The following is a 14,123-nucleotide window of genomic DNA, read 5'->3' on the forward strand; positions in this document are numbered from 1 at the left end:
CAGATTCAACTTTACACTTTCACCTCCCATTCCATGTCAGAAGTGTTTCAGCACAAACTATCTACCATCATCAAAGATGTCCAGCATGGTGGAGGGATTAATGTTATGTTTTGTTATCCAATATTACGTTATTCTATGCTGTGTTTACCGTCATCGAAGGTGTCGAGCAGGGTGGAGGGGTTGATGTCAGACCCTCCCACCAGGATGTTATCTATAGCCCACTGAGCACGCTCCAGCCCGGGTGATGCCAGACCGGAGGAGACAGAGAAGGGCTGCCACCACCGCAGCCGCGTGGTGTTAGACAGCGCCCCCTCTGGTAAAACAATGTAATCACGCCTTACAGACACGTACTTCAGATAGTCCATCTCATGAAGCAGGGTCCATGACACACCTGGGGGGGGGCATGAATGAAATCTCAGGGGGGAAAAAATCCTCTATTTTTCATCAGTGTACTAAAGATTACATCTACTACAAACTAAACTTTACATCAGTTTACTACTGTTTAGTACAGTTTGACAGTTTACCTCCGTCTTTGGAGTAGTCCAGCAGCACTCCCTCTTTGCGACAGGTAGGGCGATGGCACATGGTCATGTTGTCTTCACTTCCTATCCTGGCCCAGTACTCTACAAACCTGATCATAAAACACAGTTCACACAGCCATTAACAGTGGAGTACTTATGCCGGGACTCAAACACAGATAAACGACCTGTGCACATCTGAAGCAGTTCCAGCGATTGTGATCTCAGAGAACATATGGAAAAAACGATATATCTTATGAAAAGTTTGAGTGGTAGTAGGAACTGAAAGGGAATATTATAACAAAATCCTGTGAAGTTGACAGGCTTTTGATCAGTAGAAGTACTAACTTGGCTCCTCTGAGGTCGAGGTCAGCAGTGACGGCCTGCCTGGCGTCTGCTCCTCCAAAGTACAAAGCGGTCCCCTCCACCAGAACCCCACAGTCAGTACAGGGACGACCCCCCTCCAACACCTGCCACTGAGGGCCCGGCGCCCCATCCCAGTCAAAACGCTCCTTCAGAGATGTCTGGGGAAATAGAATAGAATAGATACTTTATTGTCCATAGTATGGACATTTGTCCATACTATGTCTGACACACACAAACGTTCCGAGCCACATAATCTGCCATGGTGCAGAATCCCTAGGGGGAGGGCAATGTAATTGCATTTTGAATTGCATTGTTTTTGCTATGTGAACAAAATAAATGGTCCTTCAAGCCAGATAGGGACACTTTGTATGTCATTATATGAAATGTACTACATAAATAAAGATTGATTAACTGATTGATACCTTGAGTGCAGTGCTGGCGTAGCAGCTGGGTCCAGTGAATCCTGGTTCACAGATACATCGCTGGTCCAGACACTCTCCATGTCCCCCACAATGACTGTCACACGATGGCCCAATGTAGAAGTTCTCCACAGCCCACTGGGTATCACTGTGCTGCTGGTAGAACCGGAAACGCACCGCCCTGCAGAACATAACACATAATGTAGGTTAAGAACTGATGTAGAAGTTCTCCACAGCCCACTGGATATCAGAGTGCTGAACCAAAGAAATGCACCGCCATACACACAATACACACAGGAGGGTCATAAAGATTAACCTGTTAGGGCTAGGGGGCAGTATTTGCACGGCTGGATAAAAAAATGTACCCGATTTAATCTGGTTACTAATCCTACCCAGTAACTAGAATATGCATATACTTATTATATATGGATAGAAAACACTCTAAAGTTTCTAAAACTGTTTGAATGGTGTCTGTGAGTATAACAGAACTCATTTGGCAGGCAAAACCCTGAGACATTTTCTGACAGGAAGTGGATACCTGATGTGTTGTATTACCTTTAAACCTATGCCATTGAAAAACACAGGGGCTGAGGAATATTTTGGCACTTCCTATTGCTTCCACTAGATGTCACCAGCCTTTACAAAGTGTTTTGAGTCTTCTGGAGGGAGATCTGACCGAACAAGAGCCATGGAACGATGATGGCCCATTAGACACCTGGCGCGCGAGTTCATGTTGGGTACCCTCGTTCCAATACGTTATAAAAGAGTATGCATTCGTCCACCTTGAATATTATTCATGTTCTGGTTAAAAAAGGCCCTAATGATTTATGCTATACAACGTTTGACATGTTTGAACGAACGTAAATATATTTTTTTCCCCTCGTTCATGAAGTGAAGTCCGGCGGGCTTAGATCATGTGCTAACAAGACGGAGATTTTTGGACATAAATGATGAGCTTTTTTGAACAAAACTACATTCGTTATGGACCTGTGATACCTGGAAGTGACATCTGATGAAGAGAATCAAAGGTAATGGATTATTTACATAGTATTTTCGATTTTAGATCTCCCCAACATGACGACTAGTCTGTATCGCAACGCGTATTTTTCTGGGCGCAGTGCTCAGATTATTGCAAAGTGTGATTTCCCAGTAAGGTTATTTTTAAATCTGGCAAGTTGATTGCGTTCAAGAGATGTAAATCTATAATTCTTTAAATGACAATATAATATTTTACCAATGTTTTCTAATTTTAATTATTTAATTTGTGATGCTGACTTGACTGCCGGTTATTGGAGGGAAACGATTTCCTCAACATCAATGCCATAGTAAAACACTGTTTTTGGATATAAATATGAACTTGATAGAACTAAAAATGCATGCATTGTCTAACATAATGTCCTAGGAGTGTCATCTGATGGAGATTGTAAAAGGTTAGTGCATCATTTTAGCTGGTTTTATGGTTTTGGTGACCCTGTGTTTGAATTGACAAAACATTACACACAACTCTTGTAAATGTACTGTCCTAACATACTCTAAATTTATGCTTTCGCCGTAAAACCTTTTTGAAATCGTAAAACGTGGTTAGATTAAGGAGATGTTTATCTTTCAAAGGGTGTAAAATAGTTGTATGTTTGAAAAATTTGAATTTTGACATTTATTTGGATTCAAATTTGCCGCTCTTGAAATGCACCTGCTGTTGATGGAGTGCACCACGGGGGGGACGCCTGCGTCCCACCTAGCCCATAGAGGTTAAGTGAGGCAAGATTTTTAAATTATCTTCCATAGGCTGTTTTTAACCTGTTGGGGCTAGTGGGCAGTATTTGCATGGCCGGATAAAAAACGTACCCGATTTAAACTGGTTACTACTCTTGCCCAGAAATGAGAATATGCATATAATTAGTAGATTTGGATGGAAAACACTAAAGTTTCTAAAACTGTTTGAATGGTGTCTGTGAGTATAACATAACTCATATGGCAGGTCAAAACCTGAGAAGATTCCATGCAGGAAGTGCCCTGTCTGACAATTTGTTGTCCTTCAGTTGCATCTCTATCGAAAATACAGCATCTCTGCTGTAACGTGACATTTTCTAAGGCTTCCATTGGCTCTCAGAAGGCGCCAGAAAGTGGAATGGGGTGTCTGCTGTCTCTGGGCGAAGAACAGCAGGAGAATTTGTGAGTGGTCAGGCTGGGAACAGTGACACTGGAGCTGCGCGTTCATGAGAATTCGAAAAAAAAATCTTTCAGCCTTTGAATGAATATAACGTCGCCCGGTTGGAATATTATCGCTATTTTACGAGAAAAAAACATAAAAAATTGATTTTAATCAGCGTTTGACATGCTTCGAAGTACGGTAATGGAATATTTTTTAATCTTTTGTCATGAAATGCGCTTGCGTCACCCCTCGGATAGTGACCTGAACGCACGAACAAAACAGAGCTATTTGGATATAACTATGGATTATTTGGAACCAAAACAACATTTGTAGTTGAAGTAGAAGTCCTGGGAGTGCATTCTGACGAAGAACAGCAAAGGTAATCCAATTTTTCTAATAGTAATTCTGAGTTTGGTGAGGGCCAAACTTGGTGGGTGTCAAAATAGCTAGCCGTGATGGCCGGGCTATGTACTCAGAATATTGCAAAATGTGCTTTCGCCGAAAAGCTATTTTAAAATCTGACACCGCGATTGCATAAAGGAGTTCTGTATCTATAATTCTTCAAATAATTGTTATGTTTTTTGTGAATGTTAATCATGAGTAATTTAGTAAATTCACCGGAAGTTTGCGGTGGGTATGCTAGTTCTGAACATCACATGCTAATGTAAAAAGCTGTTTTTTGATATAAATATGAACTTGATTGAACAAAACATGCATGTATTGTATAACATAATGTCCTAGGAGTGTCATCTGATGAAGATTATCAAAGGTTAGTGCTGCATTTAGCTGTGGTTTTGGTTTTTGTGACATATATGCTTGCTTTGAAAATGGCTGTGCGATTATTTTTGGCAGGGTACTCTCCTTACATAATCTAATGTTTTGCTTTCGCTGTAAAGCCTTTATGAAATCGGACAATGTGGTTAGATTAACGAGAGTCTTGTCTTTAAAATGGTGTAAAATAGTCATATGTTTGAGAAATTGAAGTTACAGCATTTTTGAGGTATTTGTATTTCGCGCCACGCGATTCCACTGGCTGTTGACTAGCGTCCCACCTCGCCCAGGGAGGTTAAGGAAGCCTCCATTCAACTGTAACTTGAGACAGTCCGAATGTCTTGAACCTAAAGAAAGTATTGGAGGAAGCAAGGAGAGAGTGTGCCAGCCAGGTTGAGTATGTGTGTTTGTGTGTGCATGCTTGCTTATGTACACTACCAGTCAAAAGTTTGGACACATCTACTCATTCAAGGGTTTTTCTTTATTTTTACTATTTTCTACATTGTAAAATAATAGTGAAGACATCAAAACTATGAAATAACACATATGGAATCATGTAGTAAGCAAAAAAGTGTTTAAGTATTAAGTATTAAGTAAGTATTAAGTATTTAATATTTGAGATTCTTCAAAGTAGCCACCCTTTGCCTTGATGACAGCTTTGCACACTCTTGGCATTCTCTCAACAAGCTTCATGAGGTAGTCATCTAGAATACATTTCAATTAACAGGTGTTCCTTGTAAAAGTTAATTTGTGGAATATTCTTTCCTTCTTAATGCATTTGAGCCAATCAGTTGTGTTGTGACAAGGTAGGGGTGGTATACAGAATGTAGCCCTATTTGGCACAAGTCCATGTTATGGTAAGAACAGCTCAAATAAGCAACGAGAAATGACAACCTATCATTATTTTAAAACACGAAGGTCAGTCAATACGTAAAATTTCAAGATCTTTAAAAGTTTCTTCAAGTGCAGTTGCAAAAACCATCAAGATCTATGATGAAACTGGCTCTCATGAGGCCCGCCACAGGAAAGGAAGACAGAGTTACCTCTGCTGCAGAGGATAAGTTGATTAGAGTTACCAGCCTCAGAAATTGCAGCCCACATAAATGGTTCACAGAGTTCAAGTAACAGACACATCTCAACACTGTTCAGCGGAGGTGACACCCCATCACATCTGCTGTGCGCTTAGTGTAACTATCATTTGTTTTTCAACAGGACAGTTACCCAACACACCTCCAGGCTGTGTAAGGGCTATTTGACCAAGAAGGAGAGTGATGGAGTGCTGTATCAGATGTCCTGGCCTCCACAATCACCCGACCTCAACCCAGTTGAGATTGTTTGGGATGAGTTGGACAGCAGAGTGAAGGAAAAGCAGCCAGCTTTTATGGGAACTGCTTCAAGACTGTTGGAAAAGCATTCCAGGTGAAGCTGGTTGAGAGAATGCCAAGAGTGTGCAAAGCTGTCATCAAGGCAAAGGGTGGCTACTTTGAAGAATCTAAAATCGAAAATATATTTTGATTTAACACTTTTTTGCTTACTACATGATTCCATATGTGTTATTTCATAGTGTTGATGTCTTCACTTTTATTCTACAATGTAGAAAATTGTACAAATGAAGAAAAACACTGGAATGAGTAGGTGTGTTCAAAGTTTTGACTGGTACTGTATGTGCATGTTTGTACTGTATTGATCAGGCTTGTCACTCACGTGTCTGCCAGGCTGTCCGTTAGGGGGTAGACGGCCCTTTTCCAACCCTGGGCAGGGAAGAAGACACTGGGCTGGGAGATCTGTCCTCCACAGCAGGGGTCAGCAGGGAGACACTGAGGCACCAGGTACCTCCAGGAGACACCGAAGTCCACAGAATACTGGACATGGACCTGATGCTCGGCATGGCGCTCCGGCACACTACAGCCCACCACAATCTGTAGAGACACATGAACATGCAAAAACATTTCTTGTACATACACACATATCCTGTACTTTTGATCACAATATACACAAACACACCCAACCCCCCCCACACACACACACAAACACAGACACACACACACACACACACTCCTAGCGGTTAATCTCAGAAGTGTCTAGAGAAGCAGGGGTGTTCAATGTCAGTCCTGGAGGGCCAAAACACTTCTGGCTTTCACCCTCTCCTAATCAGGAACTGATGCAGACCTGGGATACCAGGTGAGAGCAATTAACTAATAGGTAGAAACAAAAAAACAGAAATGTTTCGGCCCTCCAGGACCGGAATTGAACATCCCTGGTCTAGGGGGTAGGAACAAGATTTGTTTTTCGACAGGACCACACACTCAAACATTTCCACTGTTTTGTACACAATTGTTGTTACCTTGAACTGCATGACCCAGCCTTTGTCCGGGACGATGTCATGTGTGACTGCATACACCTCTCTGCCGTCATCATTACCACACACCATGACTCCGTCTGGAGAGCTACAGAACCTCTGAACCGCACAGTCCTCACTGAACAGCCAGTGTTCACTCACTGAGATAGAGGGAAGCAGGGGTGAGGGGTCAGAGAAAGAGAGAGAGAAAGGAAGAGGGAGAGAGAAAGTAAGCATCCATCTCATCAAACAAAATACCTTTTTTCAAATACCTTATTTGTTTTTTTCAAATACCTAGATTCAATAAATGTTCCTTCTGAAAGCAGTTGTATTTGATGCGGTCATTGCTTATTAGGATGAAACCTAATATGAGATGCGCAAACTCAACTCAACAATCAGACATGGGAAGTCAAGTCAGAATTGGGGCCTGTATGACTGAAAGATACTCCCCCAACTGTGTATGTACCTGTAGTTGTGTATGTACCTGTGGTGGTGTATGTTGTGGTCTCGTCCAGATCCCCTGTGTATATACCTGAGGTGCTCTCCTCCTCTCCCTCATTCAACAGGCCTATCCTGCCCGTGGGGGTACCATCAGCAGGTGCTCTCTCGTGGTTAGGCAGTGCCACCCCTCCGAAGGTGTCAGAGATCTGTGCCCCCGGGTCGGAGCCAGCGATTAGGACGTTATCCAGCGCCCAGTCACTGTGATCGGACCCCTCGTGGGTCGGTTGCCACCAGCGCACACGCACACCCTCCTGACGGGCCGCATGGGGCAGCAGTACATTGACGAATCTACACATGACACACAGGTTAGGATTGGGAATCTGATGTGAAAGAAGTGGACAGGTTAAAGCCAATTCCCAGTTACTGTATATCCTATTTTGCTGTACTTCATTACTTGTAAGTCTATAAATACTCCTACTTTTTCATGTGTGTTAAGCCTGACGAAGACCTTTGGGTAAAAACAAACTGTGGGAGCACTGGGAGTAATCAACAAAGTGTGCGTGTATCTATTTTTCATAAAAAAGGCCCACCCAGGCTTTCTGTACAGGTCGTAAAAGATCTCTGTCAACACGATCCAGTTAATTCCACCATTCAGACTGAACTCGAGTAGCACACACTGGTTACGGTTGCTCGGTGGGGTCATGCAGCCATACATAAAGTAGAACTGGATGAACTCTGCGTTGGTCAGGTTCAGATCCACCGTCACCAGCTGACGACTACAACTCTGTTGGAGAGAGAGACAAACACAAGAGAAAACATGGAGGTTAAAGAGAAAGACATATTAGATGAAGAGAGAGACACACCAGGTTTGGGCTCAATTTAATTTATGTATTAAAATGACAATTTAAATATTATTAATTGAGGTTATAAAGAGAAAATCAAATTCAAGTAAAAATTGCAGTTTATTCTCAATCAGGAATTTTCTGTTATTAAATTGTAGTGTCGGCTCACTTCCCAAATTGAATTGTAATAAATTCTAACCCTGATAACAACAGAGAGTAGCAGCGGTGTAAAAGAGAGAGGGGGGGGGGCAATGCAAATAGTCTGGGTAGCCATTTGATTAGGTGTTCAGGAGTCTTATGGCTTGGGGGTAGAAGCTGTTTAGAAGCCTCTTGGACCTAGACTTGGCACTCCGGTACTGCTTGCCGTGCAGTAGCAGAGAGAACAGTCTATGACTAGGGTGGCTGGAGTCTTTGACAATTTTTAGGGCCTTCCTCTGACCACCTGGTATAGAGGTCCTGGATGGCAGGAAGCATGGCCCCAGTGATGTACTGGGCTGTTCGTGCTACCCTCTGAAGTGCCCTGCGGTCGGAGGCCGAGCAGTTGCCATACCAGGCAGTGATGCAACCAGTCAGGATGCTCTCGATGGTGCAGCGGTAGAACCTTTTGCGGATCTGAGGACCCATGCCAAATCTTTTCAGTCTCCTGAGGGGGAATAGGTTTTGTCGTGCCCTCTTCACGACTGTCTTGGTGTGCTTGGATCATGTCAGTTTGCAGGTGATGTGGACACCAAGGAACTTGAAGCTCTCAACCTGCTCCAGTGCTGCCCTGTCGATGAGAATGGGGGCGTGCTCAGTCCTCTTTTTCCTGTAGTCCACAATCATCTCCTTTGCCTCTTTTGGCTGTAGTCAATTAATAGCATTCTCACATAGGTGTTCCTTTTGTCCAGCTGGGAAAGGGCAGTGTGGATTGCAATAGAGATTGCATCATCTGTGGATCTATTGGGGCGGTATGCAACTTGGAATGGGTCTAGGGTTTCTGGGATAATGGTGTTGATGGGAGCCATGACCAGCCTTTCGAAGCACTTCATGGCAACAGACGTGAGTGCTACGGGTCGGTAGTTATTTAGGCAGGTTACCTTAGTGTTCTTGGGCATAGGCACTATGGTGGTCCGCTTAAAACATGTTGGTTTTACAGACTCGGACAGGGCGAGGTTGAAAATGTCAGTGAAGACACTTGCCAGTAGGTCAGCGCATGCTCGCTCACAGTCTTCCAGAACAGCTGGTGCTCTCATGCATGTTTCAGTGTTATTTGCCTTGAAGCGAGCATTTTTATTATTATTAAACCTTTATTTAACCAGGAAGGGCTCATTTAGATTTAAAATCACTTTTTCAAGAGCGTCCTGGCCAAGATAGGCAGCACCAAGTCATTACAAAAATTACAGACAAACAACATGAAAAAAAGTAATCTAGTAAAAACCATAGAATTCACAAGAGTATGACAAAATCAAAAACAGCAAATAGCAGCGGTGTAAAAGCTTAGAAGTAGTTAACCTGTTTGGGATAGGGGGCAGTATTTTCACGTCCGGATAAAAAACATACCCGATTTAATCTGGTTACCACTCCTACCCAGTAACTAGAATATGCATATACTTATTACATATGGATGGAAAACACCCTAAAGTTTCTAAAACTGTTTGAATGGTGTCTGTGAGTATAACAGAACTCATTTGGCAGGCAAAAATCTGAGAAGGTTTCATGCAGGAAGTGGCCTGTCTGACAAGGTGTTGTTGTTCTTGCTTCTGTTTATTGAAGAGTCAGGATCTTAGCTGTAACGTGACATTTCCCACGGCTCCAATAGGCTCTCAGAGCCCGGGAAAACCTGAACGATGACGAGGCAGCCTCAGGCTGAAACACATTATCGCCTTTTCCAAGTGGCCCATCAGAGGACAATGGAATTAGGCGCGTGCCCGATTCGACCCAGTGATATATTTTCCTTCGGCTGTTTATCTAATTGCAGATTCCCGGTCGGAATATTATCGCTTTTTTACGAGAAAAATTGCATAAAAATTGATTTTAAACAGCGGTTGACATGCTTCGAAGTACGGTAATGAAATATTTAGAAATCTTTTGTCACGAAATGCGCCGTGCGCACGACCGTTATTTACCATTGGGATAGTGTCTGAGACGCACGAACAAAACGTCGCTGTTGGAACATAACTATGGATTATTTTGGACCAAACCTACATTTGTTATTGAAGTAGAAGTCCTGGGAGTGCATTCTGACGAAGAACAGGAAAGGTAAGGCCATTTTTCTTATAGTAAATCTGATATTGGTGAGTGCTAAACCTGCTGGGTGTCTAAATAGCTAGCCCTGTGATGCCGGGCTATGTACTTAGAATATTGCAAAATGTGCTTTCACCGAAAAGCTATTTTAAAATCGGACATATAGAGTGCATAGAGGAGTAATGTATCTATAATTCTTTAAAAAAATAATAACGTTGTTTAGCATCAATCTTTAGAGCCATTTTTAACGTGAAACATCAGTAATGTTTCAACCCGACCTCTCCTGTGTCTTGAAAAACGTTTTTGAAAAATGTCTCGCATCACATGATTGCGCAGGTGCAGGCAATAATGAAGTGACGACATCCCAGGGAGGTCAACTTCTCTTCCTTGTCATCCGGTCTCTGTTCATCATAGACGCGTCAAACAACTTTATAAAGATCGTTGACATCGAGTGGAAGCCGTAGGAAGTGCGAAATGAATCCTTTCTCACTGTGTGATCTATTAACAATAACTCGAAAAAATAGTACAGCCACAAAATTATTTTGTTTTTCTCAGGTTTTTGCCTGCCATATGAGTTTTGTTATACTTACAGACACCATTCAAACAGTTTTAGAAAATTCAGAGTGTTTTCTATCCAAATCTAGTAATAATATGCATATCCTAGCTTCTGAGTTGGTGTAGGAGGCAGTTAAAAATGGGCACATATTTTTTTCAAAATTCTCAATACTGCCCCCTAGCCCCAACAGGCTAGCTAAACAGTCCTGTAGCTTAGCATCTGCTTCATCTGACCACTTTTGTATTGATCTAATCACTGGTGCTTCCTGCTTTAATTTTTGCTTGTAAGCAGGAATCAGTAGGATAGAATTATGGTCAGATTTGCCAAAATGAGGGCGAGGGAGAGCTTTGTATGATTCTCCGTGTGTGGAGTCAAGGTGGTCCAGGGTTTTTTTTCCCTCTGGTTGCACATGTAACATGCCGATAGAAATTTGGTAAAACGGATTTAAGTTTCCCTGCATTAACCTGTTGGGGGTAGGGGGCAGTATTGACACGGCCGGATAAAAAACGTACCCGATTTAATCTGGTTACTACTCCTGCCCAGTAACTAGAATATGCATATAATTATTGGCTTTGGATAGAAAACACCCTAAAGTTTCTAAAACTGTTTGAATGGTGTCTGTGAGTATAACAGAACTCATATGGCAGGCAAAAACCTGAGAGGATTCTATATGGGAAGTGGCCTGTCTGACAAGTTGTTGTTCATCTGGGCTCTTTTTATTGAAGACTGAGGATCTTTGCTCTAACGTGACACTTCCTACGGCTCCCATAGGCTCTCAGAGCCCGGTAAAAGCTGAACGATATCGAGGCAGCCTCTGGCTGAAACACATTAGCGCTTTTGGCAAGTGGCCGATCAGAGTACTATGGGCTTAGGCGCGTGCCCGAGGCGACCCCATGCTTATTTTTGTTTTGTCTGTTTACCTAAATGCAGATTCCCGGTCGGAATATTATCGCTTTTTTACGAGAAAAATGGCATAAAAATGGATTTTAAACAGCGGTTGACATGCTTCGAAGTACGGTAATGGAATATTTAGAAATGTTTTGTCACGAAATGCGCCATGCTCGTAACCCTTATTTACCCTTTCGGATAGTGTCTTGAACGCACGAACAAAACGCCGCTATTTGGATATAACTATGGATTATTTGGGACCAAACCAACATTTGTTATTGAAGTAGAAGTCCTGGGAGTGCATTCTGACGAAGAACACCAAAGGTAATAACATTTTTCTTATAGTAAATCTGACTTTGGTGAGTGCTAAACTTGCTGGGTGTCTAAATAGCTAGCCCTGTGATGCCTGGCTATCTACTGAGAATATTGCAAAATATGCTTTCACCGAAAAGCTATTTTAAAATCGGACATATCGAGTGCATAGAGGAGTTCTGTATCTATAATTCTTAAAATAATTGTTATGCTTTTTGTGAACGTTTATCGTGAGTAATTTAGTAAATTCACCGGAAGTTTGCTAATGTAAAAAGCTGTTTTTTGATATAAATATGAACTTGATTGAACAAAACATGCATGTATTGTATAACATAATGTCCTAGGTGTGTCATCTGATGAAGATAATCAAAGGTTAGTGCTGCATTTAACTGTCTTCTGGGTTTTTGTGACATTATATGCTAGCTTGAAAAATAGGTGTCTGATTATTTCTGGCTGGGTACTCTGCTGACATAATCTAATGTTTTGCTTTCGTTGTAAAGCCTTTTTGAAATCGGACAGTGTGGTTATATTAACGAGAGTCTTGTCTTTAAAATGGTGTAAAATAGTCATATGTTTGAGAAATTGAAGTAATAGCATTTCTAAGGTATTTGAATAACGCGCCACAGGATTCCACTGGCTGTTACGTAGGTGGGACGATTTCGTCCCGCCGGCCCTAGAGAAGTTAAAGTCCCCGGCAACTAGGAGCTCCGCTTATGTGTGAGAATGTTCTTGTTTGCTTATGCCGGAATACAGCTCATTCTTATTATCTTATCTTATCTTACTCATGTCTTACTGTAGTGCCAGCCTCTAACTGTTATGGTATGTAAACAGCTACGAAGAATACAGATGAAAACTCTCTCTGTACGTAGTGTGGTTTACAGGCACAATGGATTGATAGGCACTGACCCCGCTGAAGTGCAGTGCAGCTCCAGATGCCACGGCCCCACACACAGTGCTGAGCTTTCCCCCGATTACCAGGTGCCAGTGGCTAAGAGAGGGGGCCCGGCTGAAACTGTCCTTCAGCTGGGAGGGCAGGGGGGCCACAGGCTCATCACAGTACTCGCCTTCCCACTCTGGGTCACACCTACATGGGGGACGAGAGGTGAGAGAAAGGGGTAAGGAGGTTATTGAATGGCCTCTCAGGTTGATGTGTGTGATATTGTTGTTACGGATGTCGAGACTTCAACTTCAACATGGCAATGGAACACCACATTCGTGTCTGTAATTATTCTTTCAGGCTGGTGTGTTATTGAAATATCAGTCACTCACACACAGGAGCTCTGCTGGCAGCGTCCATGTCCGGAGCACATGTCGGAGCAGCCGTCTCCGATGTAGAGGTTGTCCAGAGCCCAGGTCTGCTGCTTGTCAAACGGAGCCTGCTGGAACCAACGGAAGCGTGTAGCTGGAGACCTGCAGATACATGTTAATGACATAATACAACTCGTACCAACATTTAAAGCTGTTCAAATGTTTAGACAGTTATTTTGAAGAATAACAACCTCGGTTTGGTTTGGCAGTCAAACAACGTGTAACTGACCTGGCGTAGGTGGGAACGGGCAGAGTGACTCGGCCCCACTTGTTGTATGTGTCTGCCACCAGCAGTCTCTGTAGGGTGTAGGAGGAGCAGTCTTGACTGGTGGGGAGACAGTCACGCACCAGAGGCTGCCAGTGCAGACCCAGGTCCAGAGAATACTCAAGCTCAATGGCTGTGATGGACAAGGGTACAGAAAGACGCATAAATCAAATTATAAATAAAATCTAATGTTATTAGTCGCATACACATGTGTAACCTTTACTTAACTAGGCAAGTCAGTTAAGAACAAATTCTTCTTTACAATGACGGTCTACACCGGCCAAACCTGGACGACACTGGGCCAATGGTGTTCCGCCCTATGGGACTCCCAATCACGGCCGGTTGTGATACAGCCTGGATTCAAACCAGGGTGTCTGTAGTGACGCCTCAAGCACTGAGATGCAGTGCCTTAGATCGCTGTGCCAAACGGGAGCAGCGAATACAGGGTATTCAGAAAATATTCAGACCGCTTCCCTTCTTCCACATTTTGTTATATTGCAGCCTTATTCTAAAATTGATTATAAACATTTTTTCCCTCATCAATCTACACAATAATGACAAAGCGAAAACAGGTTTTTAGAAATGTTTTAAAATGTATAAAAAATAAAAAACAGATATCTTGTTTGCATAAGTATTCAGACCCTTCGCTAAGAGACTCAAAATTGAGCTCAGGTGCATCCTGTTTCCATTGATCATCCCTGGGGAGTTTCTACAACTTGATTGG

General features: G+C 42.7%; 1 protein-coding gene across 2 annotated transcripts in view; it reads right to left on the reverse strand.

The window, feature by feature from the left end:
- The window catches only part of LOC106573022 (reelin), a 318,605-nt gene that overhangs the window by 26,809 nt on the left and 277,673 nt on the right, over nt 1-14,123 (reverse strand). The window contains exons 49-59 of one of the 2 annotated variants that reach the window (XM_045696831.1): nt 13,364-13,532; nt 13,096-13,236; nt 12,733-12,910; nt 7,596-7,789; nt 7,049-7,353; nt 6,571-6,725; nt 5,931-6,145; nt 1,307-1,484; nt 867-1,042; nt 525-631; nt 149-391 (exon numbers count right to left, since the gene is read on the reverse strand). In XM_045696831.1, coding sequence (XP_045552787.1) covers nt 149-391; nt 525-631; nt 867-1,042; nt 1,307-1,484; nt 5,931-6,145; nt 6,571-6,725; nt 7,049-7,353; nt 7,596-7,789; nt 12,733-12,910; nt 13,096-13,236; nt 13,364-13,532 — 2,061 coding nt within the window. The remainder of the gene's footprint in view (nt 1-148; nt 392-524; nt 632-866; nt 1,043-1,306; nt 1,485-5,930; nt 6,146-6,570; nt 6,726-7,048; nt 7,354-7,595; nt 7,790-12,732; nt 12,911-13,095; nt 13,237-13,363; nt 13,533-14,123) is intronic. The other variant, XM_045696832.1, reaches the window with a different exon arrangement.

Source organism: Salmo salar, chromosome ssa16, assembly GCF_905237065.1.
Source record: "Salmo salar chromosome ssa16, Ssal_v3.1, whole genome shotgun sequence".
Classification (NCBI taxonomy): Eukaryota; Metazoa; Chordata; class Actinopteri; order Salmoniformes; family Salmonidae; genus Salmo; species Salmo salar.